A 16,125-nucleotide genomic window follows, 5' to 3' on the forward strand; every position below is an offset into this window, starting at 1 on the left:
TTTTAATCATCATTTAAGAATAAATAGTAAATTTAACGAAATTGTATATAATCTGTTCTGTGTCATTCTGTCTAGTTTTTATTTTCCCCTTTTTAAAACTATTTTGTGCTTATTCAGACTTAGGTTAATTACCATTTACTCTAATTAACTCCATGAAACCTTTTAATAATCAAACTTACTTATAAACTTTTTGCTTGGATAGTATATTAAAAGCAAGACATTATTTCCATCATTAATTCTCTCGGGAAACTTGAATGCAGGTAGCAAAGGTTCAATTTTGAGTCATCTCAGATAAGATACTTATCACAACCATGATACCAGTCTCACTTGAAAAGTCGGATGAGAATGGAGAACTACGTTCTTATGCTTCCTGGCTAGTAAGCTTAAAACTTACATACCCAATAAAAAATTTACTCAATACTTGATGATCTATGCTTAAGAAGCTAAACTTATTAGCATACATATTATGTAACTTATACATGAGGTATATGTATGTGCAAGATTTCAACCAATTATGCTTTGGTGTGTCATGATCTATCTGAATGGCCCAATAATTAATGCTGACATTGATTCATATTGGCCTCTTTGCTTGGTTATTTTTTCTTAATTATTATTACTTGTGTGGCTTAAAGGGAAAACATCCTTCTGCCTTGGGAAATTTTGAGGAGGTGATGAGCATTGCTGAAGGGAAACAAATTGTTGTGTTTTTGGACTATGATGGAACACTCTCACCGATTGTAGATGACCCTGACAAGGCTTACATGAGTGATGTTGTAAGTGCTTGGCATAGAACAATAACCACCACAACATATATTGGTGGTGGCTTTATGATTCATCATTAAGTTCTGTTGTTTTGGTTGTTAAATTCTTTTGCTTTCATTTTCTCAAAACTTATTGTCAATGTCGTATGGTTTGCAATTTGCAGATGCGTGCAGCTGTATGTGAAGTTGCCAATTGTTTTCCCACTGCCATTGTTAGTGGAAGGAGCAAGGATAAGGTAATTCACTCACTCAACAAAATATTGCACTATGTAGACATTAGATATCATCCTAGCTTTTTTGAGGTTGTATTATTTTCCTTTTGTTTTAAGACTTGTATTTTCAATGCTTACCTTTATTTTTCTTTCTTTTTTTTGTCTTGGGTCAGAGATTATGCGTGTCTCTCAACCCACTGGATCAGAAACTATTACTCGTGATGTGTAACTGCCGCAGACCAAAGAAAATTTTACACACTTTAGAAATTAAACACATATTTTTTCGTTGAATAAATCATTCTTTTTGACATGTAGGTATATGAATTTGTGAAGTTAGAGAATGTTTACTATGCTGGAAGTCATGGTATGGACATATCAACACCATCAGGCTCTTCAAAATATGAAGAGCAGGAGCATCAGATAAAGGCTGTTGATGAAAAGGTTTATATAAATTTGGCTTTTTATTGTACAATATATAGTTGTGCCTATTATTTGGACAAAACCCACATTGCAATTATTGGTATGGATAATTAAATGATGTTTGTGCCAACTTGATTTCGTCACCTATGTCTCATAGTGTGTTACCTTTGTAGGGTAATCCCGTTGTTCACTGTCATCCGGCAATAGAATTTTTGCCAACAATCCAAGAGGTAATTCCTTTTCTGTTATAATGAAATAATCACTTCAAGTAGCTTGGTCTGGCCTGCATTTAGACTTAACATGGATAAAGTTCTCAACAAGTATCTAAAGAAGAAACTAAATTAAGAGTATAGTTTCTGTGTATAAAAAGTAAATAGGTTATTAATTAAGGAAGTTGGACGATTGAAAAGCTCCTATAAAGTATAGGCCTAATTCAAATTGTGCCTTAATTTTTTCTCTTGCACATGTGAAGAGATTAAGTCTTCATATATCATTTTCCTCTGTTCGTGAATGTTCCATTTATGTCTTGCAGATAGTTAAGGTTTTGAAAGAAAATACAAGAAGAATAAAGGGCTCTATGATTGAGGATAATACATTCTGTGTCACTGTACACTACCGGTGTGTGAAAAATGAAGAGGTACTAAGATACCCACTAGATTGGCAAATCTAATGTGAAAATATGAGGATCATATATATAAGCTTATGAAATTGTGTTTCTTCAAAAAAAAAAAATTATAGGAAGTTGGTGTTCTCAAAAAAATGGTGAAGACTATTATGAAAGCTTACCCCGATTTTTACATATCAGGAGGAAGAAAGGTACCAAACTAAAATTGCTATTGATGAATACAATAATGTTTAATTCTTAAACTTAACCTTACATCCTTCATCCTTGATTAGGTTATGGAGATACGTCCAACTGTAAACTGGGACAAAGGTCGTGCTCTTACATATTTGCTTGACACTCTTGGCTTTGACAACTTCAGCAATGTTCTTCCAATGTACCTTGGGGATGATAGAACAGATGAAGATGCTTTTAAGGTATCGTTTGTTAAAACAGATGTCTTATTTTTTAGAGTTTAGTTTTCATGATGCATTGTTAATGTAAAGATTTTTGTATTATGTATTAATTAAAGAATCACTTTAGATATAACTTTCAAAGTATTTATTAGAAAACAATCTTAGCATACATAATCTATAATTGGATCATAATGTAAATATTTTTTTTAATTAAATTCTTTTGATAATACAGTTTGAAAGGAGACTAATTAAATTGCTGAATGAGAATAAGCAAATTAATCCAACCGCTGAAATTAATGAAATTTGAATGTAATTAAAGAAATTGAAGGAATGAAATTCACGTAGTTTCAGTAGTAATTATAGAGAATCGAAATCTCTTATTGCGGTGACTAGCTAGTTTTGAGAATAAATATTTGAACAATATTTGGTAATATTTACTAATTATAGATTTTAATATACTCAAAAGGTTTGTACATAATCAAGACATAAGGTGCTAGAAAGTTAATGGAGGATTTTCTGTGGATGAAATGCATGTAGGTTATAAGACACATTGGATGTGGTTTTCCCATTGTTGTTTCTTCAATTGCAAAGGAGACTGAGGCTTCATATTCCCTGCGTGACCCTGCTGATGTGCTGACTTTCTTGATTCGTTTAGCAAAACGTAAGAAGAACGAACTTGTTACAGAAAATTGAATAAACCCGAGAAAGGAATCGATGATGGGTGAATTGTGGGCTAATTTTCTAGTTTTGAATTTGACAAATTAGCCTAATTTTTGGATAGGGCAGAGACAACATAATGATACTAACAGAAAACTTCAACTGTTTAGATTTTTATATAGTAAAATTGATTCATGGGTCTATTTTCACAAATTTGTTTTTGATTCATCTACTCTTATATATTAAGATATACTTTCTTGGTTAAGCAATAATCTAAAGTTAATCATTATCAATATTGAATTTATTTGCTTATTATAAGTAAAGATTAAATGTGATCACCAAGTACCTATTATAAATAAAAATAGTGCTTAAAGTATGTATTTTTACCTTCTTTTTTTTACTTAAAATACACACTCTAGGCAATCTCAACAAGAACACACACTAAGCTTCTATTGTTTTTTTTTTTTTTAACTTAAAAAGGATTTTTAAAGAGCATTTTTTTTTACTTCAAAACCCACAGTCTAGCTACTCTAGATAGGAGTACACATTAGGGCTTTCTTTATATATTTTTTTTTAAGTCCTAAACTTTACATTTTTAATTAATATACCACACCAAGCTGGGCCATACACAAGCCAAGCCGGAAGCCCCATATAGAGAGTGTAAAAAAATGTGTGCGTGTTGAGTGAGGAAAAAAAATGAATAAGGGATTAATTGATTATTCGTGTTTCGTGCGTGCGCGCACTCATGATAGTGTATAGGGTTTGTATTGTTTTTAGGTGTGTGTGTTTGATAGGAAAGGAATAATGTATATCATGAGTGAGAGAATTTATAATGTTTATGTAACGAGTGAGTGATCTTATAGTGTTGAACAAGGAAAAACGTAAAGAAATATTGAAAAAAATGCATGATTATTAATTTTATTAATATTCAATTAAACTTATACATTATATTTAAGCCTTTTTTTTTTATCGTGCTTGCAAATATGTTAATTTTTTCTTTTTCTTTTTAATCACTGTAAAATTTAGTTGAGTTAAACTTAAGTTTGTAAATTGAGTTTGTAAAATCAACCCAAATTTTACTTCTACAAGTTGAGTTTCTAGTCAAAATTTTAATGTGCAAATATATTTTTGAGAATAACCAAACTTATCACAAAACTGAAGTTTAGTTTCCAAAAGTGGTTTAACACTCAAAAGTAATTTTTGAATGATTAATCATACACGTCCTTAGAAATAGAAAAAAAAAAGTAAATAATTAATTATTGTTTTTGATAAATAAGTGAAAGTAAAATAGAATGTGAGTCTTACTTCCATATTTATTTTTTTCTCCTAGATAATGAAAGATTCAATCATTTGAATGATATGTTTTTTTATCTAAGAAGTGAATTTGTGTAAATCTTATTCGCTCAAAATAATTCAATGTTTTAAAATTCACTAGTTATTAATATGGTAGATGATATTGTGTCACTGATCCAATTAATAATATATTATATTTATCGATTTAGGATAAATATCACTTTTGATCTTTTGTATTTTTTTATTTTATTTTGATCCATTAAATTTTAAAAGGTAGTCCATTGTGAACCATTAATAATAATCTTTATATTAATTTGAGGTTTGTAGTATATGGTACTCTTTGCATTAGCGTTTCCTTTTTCTCTTTTTCCATGACTAAATATGTAATTTAGTCTCTGAGATTGTATTCCTTTTGCATATTAGTCCCTAACTTAATATTAAATTCAAAATAGTCTTTATCTTTACATAAGTTTTGCAAAATGGTCATTGTCGTTAAATTCTCAAGTGACGTCGTTAGTGAGTGAGGTGCATTGGTGGCAATTCAGTGCCACGTAGACTGTCCAACGTGGCACTGAAGTCTGCTTCTTTAAATCTTCTCTCACGCAAGTTGGCTTCTTCTTCTTCCCCAAAAAAATTAGGGTTTGTGAAGCTGTTGTTCTCTCACGTTGAGTTGCTTCTTCTTCTTCTTCTCTCACGCTCAGTTGCTTCTCGTTCTTTCATTTATAAAGGTTCTACCTTTTGCTTATTCTTGTTCACTTGATTTCTCCATGTCTGCAAGTGGCAGTTGTTGTGCATTTTCTGGTAGTTTCATTTGGCAATGCCACCATGGAAGACTTGCAGCTATTCAAACTACAAGAACAAGGAGGAATCCAAGAAGGTTATTCTATACTTGTGCATTGCCCCAAACAGATCCAAATAACTGTCAATTTTTTCAATGGGTTAAAGAAGAAAACCAAGTTTCTAATTCCTCTTCTGTCTCAAGAGAATCAAGGGCAGTGGCTGATTTGAACCTACAAATTGAAGCTTTGCAAAAGAAAATGAAAAATTTAACAAACATTGTGTTGTTAGGTTTTTCATTTTAAATTATAATGTTAGTTTTAGGGGGAATGTATTTTAGGTAAAATCTGTAATAACATCTTTTGATATTGTAATTGTTGTTTTGCTGAAGAATTTGTAGTAGAAAGAAATTTGTTGCTACTGTCAGTTACCCATTTCAATGAAATATAATTTGCAGTTGAAATTTGTTGCTATATAGCTTTTTGAAGTTATTGAAGTAGCACTAAACCAGGTGGTCCTACTCCAACTCCAAATCCAAAACATTGTGTAAATTATAAAAGAAAGAGAAGAAACATGACATTAAATCATGTGATTATTTTTAAAATATCAGCAAACACTTCCTAAACCAGAGAACCAACATGACTCAACAATTATTTCATTTCACATACCAAAGCATGGTAGTTACAAGCAATTGTTTAGTAGACCATAATGTTTACATCATTTCACATACCAATGAAGCTTTCATATATAAGTACCATAATGTTTACATCGTTCAAACTTTCAAAATATACAACTAGACATCCTAATAACAAAATACAACTACACATCCTAATAACAAAATACAACAAAAAATAGGTCTTCAGTTTTCTTCATTTTTTATATTGCATCATCTTTATCAGCAACCTTCCTTTGTTTGGCTCTTGTTATGTTTAGCTTATTCCTTGCTACTAGTGGAACAATAGTTGCAGGGACATACATGCAAATGCCAAACATGAATAACACTTGTAATATATAAAAATGGAGTGTTGCAACAAATTAGGTTGAGATAAAAATAATTTGTTGTGATATATTTACCATCAACTCCATGTCACTATCTTGTGGTGACAAATTAGGCTGAGATAAATTAATCTCCACCGGACCTTGTTGAACATGAGCAATAGCTCCTCATTCAAAGCTTGCCCATCTTGAGGTAGTAGGTGGTCATCCTCATTTGAAGTTGGTGGTGCAACATATTTCTTTGGCCTAATAGGAACTCCAATGTTTTTGCAACTTCTGATGTTATGATTGGTTTGGCCACACCTTCCACATGTAAAGTTAGGCAATTTCCTCTTTAGCCTATGTCCTATGACATTGTCTTCATCTATAGATCTCCTTCTATTTTTCTTAGGCCTTCCTCTTTGGACCTTTTTATGTGGTGGAACATTGTGCATACTGTGTCTGGGCCTAATATTGTGGTCCTTCGACTGGTTCAATAAAATGGTGGTATGTCTTATTATAAGCCTCTATTGACGGCCACTCATGACACATGTCCTCATGCTTGCCTCCTTTGTGAGTTATTGCTGCAATGGCATGTTGGCATGGCATCCCTACATCAAAGTTGTAAAATCAGCAGACATGTAGGTTAGGAATGAAAAAAAAATTGTAAAGAACACAACCTGTTAGTTGCCATACTCTACAACTGCATGTCCATTTAGCTAAATTGATCTCAACCTTATTCCCCCATATGTGGACCTCATATCTCAGGCTCATGTTATCACCACACCAAATTGGAGTCCATTGATTAGAAAAATGAATCTCTTTTTCTAGTATTTTGTACTGAACTGGACATAATGGTCCAGGGTTTCCAGAAAGTTTAACCTTGCGGGCAGCCATGGTTCTCATGATGTAACATCTAATTTCTTCAAGCATGGTGAGAATAGGCTTGCACCTACACTGCAAAATCTTGGAATTGAATACCTCAGATGTGTTGTTGCATATGTTGTCCACTTTGGGTATTGTACTGAAATGGACTTTTGTCCATGCTTCCTTTGTCCATTTATTCAAGTACTCCTAAGCTTGGTAGTTGATTGTCTTCAAATGGGCCATATGGCCTTCAAATTCAGCAATAGTAGTGGATTTTGCACATTGCCACACAATTCCTTTAAATTCCTTGCTTTTCCATTGCTTTATAAAATTTATCCAAAGATGCAAGACACAGAATCTATGAGGTGCACCAGACATGACTCCCTGTAAAGTTGGAATAAGTCCCTGAAAAAAATGCAGCAGTGTAGTAAATTGCAAATCACACCATGCAACGGTGGAATAAGTCCTTGACTTATGTCGTTAAATGCAATTATATCCCTAACTTATGATAATAACTGCAAATCACAGTATGTCATACCTTTTGCATGTCTGACATGAAATTTCGTCCATTTTGTACGTAATCCCCAAGATCTTCATGCAACAAAGTTAAAAACCATATTAATAAATTATAAACATTAAATTCCAAAATTATTCAAAATTATGGTAACCATGTTGGACCAAGTACAAATGAATTAAAACTTGCATTCCTCATGGCCAGCAACAGGTACATCATCTAAATCATCCTCATTCTCAACAGCTTCTGTAATTGGATGACATTCCAAGAACAACATCTGTGAGACTTCTTCTAAGATTGGATCTACTTCATGGTGAAAATAAATGTTTATCTCATTCTCATTTTCAAAAGCATCCCTCACTAAGTGTAATATATCTCCATCTGTTGTACAACTCCTTAACCCATGATTAAAATCTAAGTCATTATCAATCAACTAAAAACAATCTCCTATATTGCTATACTTCTTACAAGCTTTCACCAGATCATATAGGACAAATGCATTAATGCAGTCTGCAGATATATCCTCCCAAACATCAAATTCTCCGCCTATATATTCAACATTTCCATCACTGGCACGTGGAGTGAATCTTCCTCCATGGTGCAATATTAAAGTTATATTGTTATTCATTCTACATAATCACAAACCACAAACATTGCCATATATTAGGAAATAAAAAACCTAACTCAAACTCAAACATAGGCACATCAAACAACAAAATGCAATGTCATCTATAAAAATATAGCATCATAAATCAAAATAATAAAGGACCATAAACCTCACTGCGAAGCGCGAAGACAATGCAAATGAAAACCCTTCAACATATAAAACCCCAAATGAATCCACGAAAACAATGCAAACGAAAACGAATGCAAAACAACCACGAACCTCACTGCCAAGCGCGAAGATTCACAATAATTGACAAAGGGAATGCAGTGGAGGGAAGAGCAAACTGCAAACAGTTAAAAAACCCTACAAGCAGACAGTGAGATCGCGCTGTGGGAGAAATGCGTTTACTTCATTTTTCAATGTTTTTTAACCTAACTTTTCCTAATTTTTCAATTCAGTCCTTGCCACATGGGATTGTTGACATGGACTCACACTTGCCATGTGGGGTTGGTTACGTGGACTAAGGTTTGCCAAATAGACATTTTACTAATAGAGAAAATTAGATTTTAATAGCAAAGACTTAGTTGCATAATAAATGTAAAGATATGGATTATTTTAAATTTAACATTAAATTAGAAAGTAATATGCAAAAAGGATACAGTCTCCTAAATTACCTATTTAGTCCTTTTTCCTTCTCCCCACAAAAAAAATCTTATCTTAAGTCTTACTTAAACCCTAATAGGTTGCTTTGACTCCATCCACAAAACCCTGGCTGGTGTCTGAGTTGTGAGCGAACACACACTATCTCTTTACTGTGCAGTTGCTGCAATGCCTACAAAGCTGTTCTCCCAACTACGTCTTCTCCATCCCCTCCTCCCCATGAAGCCCCGCACTCTCCCCCTTCTCTCAAGAGCCTTCTTCTTCCCTTCCTCCAAGTTCCTCCGAACCGCACCGTTTAAGGTTCGTGCCTTCTCTTCTAGGGCCCACAGCAGGGAAAAGCTTCCGCTCCGCTCCTCCAAGAGCCTCGTCGACGACGAGGCCGACCTCAGCAACTGGGTCGACGATTTGCGCTCCACCCGGACCGACGAAATGCGGCCCGCCCGGGACAGCGAATTGCGTTCCGGCCGAACCAATGAATTTCGGTCCGGTCGGGGCAATGGAGTCCGGACCGGCCGGGGAGACGGATTTCGATCCGACCGGGGCAGCGAAGTGCGGTCCGGCCGGGGCAACGGAGTGCGGACCGGTAGGGGAGACCGGTTCGCCGATTCCGGCCGGGGAAACGGAGTGCGAACTGGTAGGGGAGACCGGTTCGCCGATTCCGGCCGGGGAAACGGAGTGCGAACTGGTAGGGGAGACCGGTTCGCCGATTCCGGCCGGGGAAACGGAGTGCGAACTGGTAGGGGAGACCGGTTCGCCGATTCCGGCCGGTTCGGCAGCAACAACGACGGAGAGCGCGAATTCCGGCCGCCGAGGAATAATAGTGACAGGGCTTCCGCGTTGGGGAAGAGAAGGGGTGAGGATTTGAGGAAGGGGAGACAGAGTGGCAATGCGAGGAGAAAGTTTCAACCGAGGAGTGATGATGATGATGATGATGAGGAGGAGGAGGAGGAGATAGTGGGTGGAAGAAAGTTGAAGGGTAGTGGCGTTGGAGCATTTCTTAGCGAGGATCAAGATGACGATGAAGATGAAGAGAGTGAAGGGAGTGAGGAGGAGGAGATATTGAACAAGAGTAGAGCCGCTTTGTTTGGTCAACAAAACGGTTTGAACCGGAGGACCACCGTACCAACTCCAAGACCTTCTTCCCCTGGAGGAGGATCTGATTCTTATTTAAGTGAAACCAGGTGTGTTCAACTGTTCATCATAGCATACATATTTTGCTCATGATACTGGGTTTAGTTTCCTTGCCTTTGTGATTGTATTGAATCTATTGGTTATTGTATAATTCATATGGAATTACTGTACTGTGTAGTACTTGTTTGGGTTTGGGAATTGTAGAAGTGTAGCATGATAAAATGTAGGGTTCGAGTTAAGCCTGAAAAGTTTTTTTACTCACTGTGACCGCCAGTGTGGCCACATCAGCCACATTTTCCCCACAATGGGAAACAAACCTAGTACATATGATTCAGTTTGAAGGCCCAAATTGAAGCCAGGCTTTTTGCCTCTGCATGTTATAGCTTTTTTTTTTTTTTTTTTTGCTCAGCTCTGCATGTTATAGCTTGCAACCTGCATCAGGCCATGTAGCCTGTTTTGCCACTTCTCAGAGTTGTGAGCCTTGAAAAGTAGAACAAACCGAAAGAAAGGATTGAGAGTGTTTATATGTTCGGTGCATTTTTGTTTATTTTGAGATTGAATGGATACTGTCTTCTTTGTGTATCTATTTGGTTAATGGATGGGATTATGCAACTTTACTTACTGAGTTGTTGTTGTTCCATGCTTTCCATGTATGAATTTGGAAATTGGTTGTGCATACTCTCATGGTGGGCACATGTTAAAAGCCAGTTGTCTTGTATTTGTGGAGGAGGATAGGAATGTAATTAACATAGAGAGAAAGGTGAGCCTTTTTGCTTGTACATTTGTGCTGTTGGTTTACCTTACGTGACTTTGACATATACTTGAATATTATTATCCATGGTTTAGTATGTTATGTTGCTGTTGTATTATGGATGTCTGATTTTTTAGATGTGATGCCACAGATTTGACCAATGTTCAATCTCTCCACTGTCATTAAAAGGAGTCAAGGATGCTGGATATGAGAAAATGACAGTTGTGCAGGAGGCTACTCTTCCAGTAATTCTCAAAGGTTAGTCTTTTTTCATTGACATGGAGGATGGAGCAATTTGAAAGAAAACAATCTTAAGGCATAATGTCTTTTTTTTCTTCTTCTGGTTACGTTCTGCCTGTTTGTAAGAGATGTCATCTGATACAATCATACTCTGTCACCTTTTTTTCCCTCTTCCTTTTGGTATCCTTTTTGTGTGGAGTTTATAATTTTGGATGCTACTATCATACTATGTCAGTAATCAGTATTCCAATATTGGGCTATCCCTAATTGATAATATTGAAAATTAACAAGCAATTTATTTCAGCTTTGGTTGACATTGTTCTCATATGTCTTGAGTTTATTTACTATGGTGGAACTTATTCCAATTAACATTTTTAGGTAAGGATGTCCTTGCCAAGGCCAAGACAGGCACCGGAAAAACAGTAGCCTTTTTGGTAAGTCTCTTAATTTGTGTTTGCCTGAGTGATTTGGTGGCTAATAGCCTCTTTATCATTGGAATGTTTCTTCATATTCCTTTATGGGTGACAATTAATGTAAGGTACAGTTGGCACCTAAGCTACCTTTAAATAAGCAAACTACTGGGTTGGATCACTCTGCTTAATTCCTTGGGCTTCAGATTCAGAGTTGGATATTTTATCATGATGATGGGGAATTTCTGTTTCTGTATTCTTTTTAATTGTTTTTGTTGGAGGCTGCTTATAACCCTTTTTTTGTTGTTTAGCTAGTCTGCAGTGGAAGTGGGAGTATTAAAGAAAGTTATATGTTGATCTAATATCTTGAAAGAATTTAAAATATTGATTAAGAATGTTTAATAAAAGAAGAGACCAAAAAGTCTATTTGAGTCTCAACACGTCGAGCTGGCAGCTAATTTATTTTCTTATTGCACCAGTAGTAACAGATGAATAGTAGTTTTGACTCTACTTATTTTTAAAGTGTTTTTAATCAGCTTCCATCAATTGAAGTTGTGGCAAAGTCACCTCCAAGTGACCGTGATCATAGGCGGCCACCAATTTCTGTTCTTGTCATATGCCCAACTCGAGAGCTTGCAAGTCAAGCTGCTGCAGAGGCCACTAAACTGCTGAAGTATCATCCTACCATTGGTGTACAAGTTGTGATTGGAGGGACAAGACTTGCTTTAGAGCAGAAACGGATGCAGGCAAACCCTTGCCAGGTAAATTCTTTCCTCATTGCCACCAAAGTCTTATTTTATGTAGTTATTAGTTAATGTACACCTCCAAAATATTATGTATCACCCCTTCGCTACTAAACAGCCTTGGCTTAAGGATGCTGAACATTATGATTCTTCGTATTGGGACATTGATGTTGCAGCCATCACAAATTGTAGGATTTTCTTTTTTCCAACTAAACATCTTAGATTATAATTTAATTTAAACATCAAGAGACAAGGAAAAGAAAATTTATATGTTTGTTGGTGTGTAAGTCTTCTAATCTTTTATTTATTTGCATAATCATCCTCATATAGTTAACTACTAACTAGTTTTTCAGACTTTGTTGATTGAATATTGAGTTCTGCTTAAGCTACATGTTCTGTTGACACCCATTTTTAATTTGCATACTGTACAGATCCTTGTTGCTACTCCTGGAAGGCTAAGAGATCATACTGAGAATACTGCTGGTTTTGCAACTAGGCTGATGGGTGTGAAGGTCTTGGTGCTTGATGAAGCTGATCATTTACTAGACATGGGATTTCGCAAAGACATTGAGAAGATAATTGCTGCAGTCCCTAAACAACGACAAACTCTTATGTTTTCTGCCACTGTTCCAGAAGAGGTATGCATGTCTTTTTTTTTCCTTTAACTTTTTTAGTGTATGGTTGTATGTTACTTGTTTAGAAAAGATAGAAGTACCAAGCTTATTTTGGTATTTACTATTGTGGCAAAGGTCCGTCAAGTATGTCATATTGCTTTGAGAAGGGATCATGAATTTATCAATACAGTGCAAGAGGGAACTGAGGAGACACATTCACAGGTAATTGCTTATCATTCATGCTAAATAACTAACAAGTTCCTTGCACATGTATATGAATGAATATGCATTCGCACGACCAGCATATACTGCCTTTTTATGATATTTATTTATGGGACTTCGAATCATTTCAGGTCCGCCAGACGCATTTAGTTGCCCCATTGGACAAACATTTCTCTTTACTGTATGTTCTTCTGAAGGACCACATTGCAGATGATGTTGATTACAAGGTATGCTTTCTAATCTGCAACCAGCTGTATTGACTGTTTTTCTTTTTATCCTTTCCCTTCAAGACATATAACATGATTAACAAACAAGGAAATCATATTTTGGATTAGTCTATTGCTTGTTAAATTCTAAAAGTGTGATTTGATAACAAAAGGTTTTACTTTTTCTATCACATTTCACATATTTTATGAAGATATGTAATGTAGCTATTGTTTTATCAGGTTCTTGTTTTCTGCACAACTGCTATGGTCACTAGACTTGTTGCTGAACTTCTTGGTGAGTTGAACTTGAATGTGAGAGAAATCCATTCAAGAAAGCCTCAGAGTTATAGAACTAGAGTCTCTGAGGAATTTCGAAGGTCAAAGGGTCTCATCCTGGTTACTTCAGATGTATCTGCACGTGGAGTTGATTATCCAGATGTCACTCTTGTTATACAGGTAATACATACAAAACCTTGCGCCATTACACTTTTGCATGGCATCTTGTGCTGCACATTCACACATTCAAATGTCATTACTGTGACAATTATAGCTATCAGCCCTTGCAAACCATGCTAGCAGGCATCCTAGAATCGTTTATAGGGATTTATGTTGTTTTTTAACCTTTAGGCATGAATGCCAATGAATATTTGAAAGAATGCTTAATACATGATACATTTTGCTGAAATTAAACACCTGTTGGCATCGGAGAGAAGTTAAAACATTGATCAAAAGTAATTGTTTTGTTTCTTATTTCCTCCACTTGTCAAATGGACAGGTTGGTTTGCCAGCAGATAGAGAACAGTATATACATCGACTCGGTAGAACAGGGCGAAGAGGGAAAGAAGGGCAGGGCATACTGCTACTGGCTCCTTGGGAAGACTTCTTTTTATCTACAGTAAAAGATTTGCCTATTGAGAAAGCTCCCGTGTTACCTTCAGTTGATCCTGATACTAAGAAAAAGGTATTTACTTGGATATACAATGGAGACATTTTTTAAATCAAATCCTCATGCTAGACTTTTAGTCCCTAATTTTATCAAATCTTCACTTTAGTCTCTGATTTTGCAAAATATTTTTCACTTTAGTCCTTTTCTACTATAATTTTCCATTGACAAGGACTAAAATGAAACTTCTGTTGAAAAAGGACTATTAGAATTAGTGTGAAAGCATTTCTCCAACAGCATGGGAGAGTATATTAGTGACTTGTTTGGGCTCATGGCCCTATTGCGTGCATACCTTTTTAACTTAATTTAATCCACCAATGTGGGATTTGTTGTCCAACAAGGACTAAATGACATTTTCTAAGGTCAGAGACTAAAGTAAAGGTTTTGAATATTTAGAGATTAAAATGATAGGCCCTTACAATCTCGGGCCCAAGGGTAGCTTTATTTGTTTCATTTTTTCATCTTATGCATTGGCAAGTTTATGATTAAATCAATTTGGATCTATATATACCAACATTTTGGTGTTTACAGGTGGAAAAAGCTCTATCCCATGTGGAGATGAAGAATAAAGAAGCAGCATATCAGGCATGGCTTGGTTACTACAATTCCAACAAGAAAGTAGGGCGTGACAAGTACAGGCTAGTGGAGCTTGCAAACGAGTTTAGTAGAAGCATGGGACTTGATAACCCTCCAGCTATACCTAAGCTAGTCCTTGGCAAGATGGGCCTTAGGAATATCCCTGGTTTACGTGCCAAATAGGTTATTCTTTCCATTCAATTTCTCACAAGTCATGTGAAATATGTATTGTTTTCTAGTTAAAATGCTCCCGTATAATTAATTGCAAGACTTGAGACATCAAAATATCAATTATATATACATCCTCCATTTTTTGTTTATCTTCTGCTATACTGAACTCATTGCCGAGTAATTGTAGTTCCAGATTATATCACTGAACAAAATACTGCATCTAGGCAACTTCATATTGGATGAATTTGTTATTGGCTTAAATATATCTATAGTCCCTCAAATTTGAAGCTGTCTTGTTTAGTCCCCCAAATTAAAATGTGTATTTTTTTGTCTCTCAAATTCGAAAAGTGTTTCAGTCCTTGCAGTCAAAACTGCTATAAATTGTGCATTTAAACTGTAAAAAAATGAGGGACTAGAAAAAATTTGTGAATTTAAGGGACTAAAAAATACATATTCCTTGCCTTTAAAAAAGGTATATCCCAAATTTGAGAGAGAAAAAAACATATTTAAGCCTTTGATATTTAAGATATTGCAACAGCTATCCCGCTTTGAATGAGTAAGATTGAAATGAATATGTGCGGCAGATTGCCTTTAAATGTTAGTGGGATCAAATTGCATGTTCAAACTAAAATGAAATATTAACTTTGATAATTTAATTTATATTTTTTGAATTGCTATTTAATTACTTATCTGAAGATTTAAAGATTAATGCAATTTCACAGAAGGGCCACCACGAATCCACCATAGTTGCTAGGATTGAAGGTGAAGTTAATCGTTAGTTCGTACCTTGATTTGTTAACGAGCTATAAATTTGGCTCGTTTATATAGTGAGCTTGAGACTTGTGCTTGATTCAATAGTTATAAGGATAATTCAGTAATACCTGATTCGCTTATATGATTCATTAAATTATGAGCATAATTAGAGATATACTAACGGGGGTTGGGTTTACTAAAAAGAATTAGTCCTCCACAATATGATCAGTGAATCAAGATTTAAATTTTTGCTAGAAGAGATATTCATATTTAGTACCTAACAAGTCAAACAAGATTACTTCTAAAGGGAATATATGTAAAAACTAAAAAGATATGTAAATATAATTTTAATGATAATTAATATATTAGTATTTATTTATTTTTACTAAATTATTTATTAACTAAATATATGGGGGAAAAAGCTTAATGATTATGTACGTATTTTTTTTACACCGTCAACTAATAAAAAATCATTTTTGGTGTGATTTTTAAGGTAGTTATGGTAAAGAGTCTAATGTGAAATAGTTTTATATTATTATTCATCACAAATCACTGTTTGAATTACTTTATGATAATTATTTTAAAATTCAACAAACTCATTATAT

General features: G+C 35.0%; 2 protein-coding genes across 4 annotated transcripts; both read left to right on the forward strand.

Annotated features, from left to right (window-relative positions):
- The first annotated feature begins 260 nt into the window (after window positions 1-260).
- On the forward strand, window positions 261-4,315 carry LOC100799466 (probable trehalose-phosphate phosphatase 3). Of its 2 annotated transcripts, XM_026126254.2 has the most exons (9): window positions 261-377; window positions 633-773; window positions 926-997; window positions 1,289-1,414; window positions 1,567-1,623; window positions 1,926-2,030; window positions 2,132-2,209; window positions 2,291-2,431; window positions 2,948-4,315. In XM_026126254.2, exons 1-9 carry the CDS (start codon window positions 312-314, stop codon window positions 3,101-3,103), a joined length of 942 nt encoding a protein of 313 aa, XP_025982039.2. In that variant the 5' UTR covers window positions 261-311; the 3' UTR covers window positions 3,104-4,315. The 2 variants fall into 2 exon arrangements, with proteins under 2 accessions (XP_025982039.2, XP_040866673.1); XM_041010739.1 differs by lacking the exon at window positions 261-377 and having other exon boundaries at window positions 554-773.
- Window positions 4,316-8,842: 4,527 nt separating this feature from the next.
- On the forward strand, window positions 8,843-14,916 carry LOC100799999 (DEAD-box ATP-dependent RNA helicase 31). 2 transcript variants are annotated; one of them, XM_014769031.3, is made up of 11 exons: window positions 8,843-9,343; window positions 9,395-9,941; window positions 10,794-10,900; window positions 11,261-11,316; window positions 11,829-12,053; window positions 12,467-12,673; window positions 12,785-12,871; window positions 13,003-13,098; window positions 13,318-13,533; window positions 13,853-14,038; window positions 14,552-14,916. In XM_014769031.3, exons 1-11 carry the CDS (start codon window positions 8,929-8,931, stop codon window positions 14,777-14,779), a joined length of 2,370 nt encoding a protein of 789 aa, XP_014624517.1. In that variant the 5' UTR covers window positions 8,843-8,928; the 3' UTR covers window positions 14,780-14,916. The 2 variants fall into 2 exon arrangements, with proteins under 2 accessions (XP_014624517.1, XP_003548422.1); XM_003548374.5 differs by having other exon boundaries at window positions 8,843-9,941.
- The last annotated feature ends 1,209 nt before the right edge of the window (window positions 14,917-16,125 follow it).

This window comes from Glycine max, chromosome 16 (genome assembly GCF_000004515.6).
Source record: "Glycine max cultivar Williams 82 chromosome 16, Glycine_max_v4.0, whole genome shotgun sequence".
NCBI lineage: Eukaryota > Viridiplantae > Streptophyta > Magnoliopsida > Fabales > Fabaceae > Glycine > Glycine max.

Bases quoted from the DNA above. Each gene is read 5' to 3' on its own strand.
- LOC100799999 (XM_003548374.5), top strand. From the start codon at position 8,929: ATGCCTACAAAGCTGTTCTCCCAACTACGTCTTCTCCATCCCCTCCTC. The intron at 9,942-10,793 runs GTGTGTTCAACT...GTGATGCCACAG, and splicing joins TCTTATTTAAGTGAAACCAG to ATTTGACCAATGTTCAATCT. The intron at 13,099-13,317 runs GTATGCTTTCTA...TTGTTTTATCAG, and splicing joins CAGATGATGTTGATTACAAG to GTTCTTGTTTTCTGCACAAC.
- LOC100799466 (XM_041010739.1), top strand. From the start codon at position 558: ATGCTGACATTGATTCATATTGGCCTCTTTGCTTGGTTATTTTTTCTT. The intron at 2,210-2,290 runs GTACCAAACTAA...ATCCTTGATTAG, and splicing joins ACATATCAGGAGGAAGAAAG to GTTATGGAGATACGTCCAAC. The intron at 2,432-2,947 runs GTATCGTTTGTT...AAATGCATGTAG, and splicing joins CAGATGAAGATGCTTTTAAG to GTTATAAGACACATTGGATG.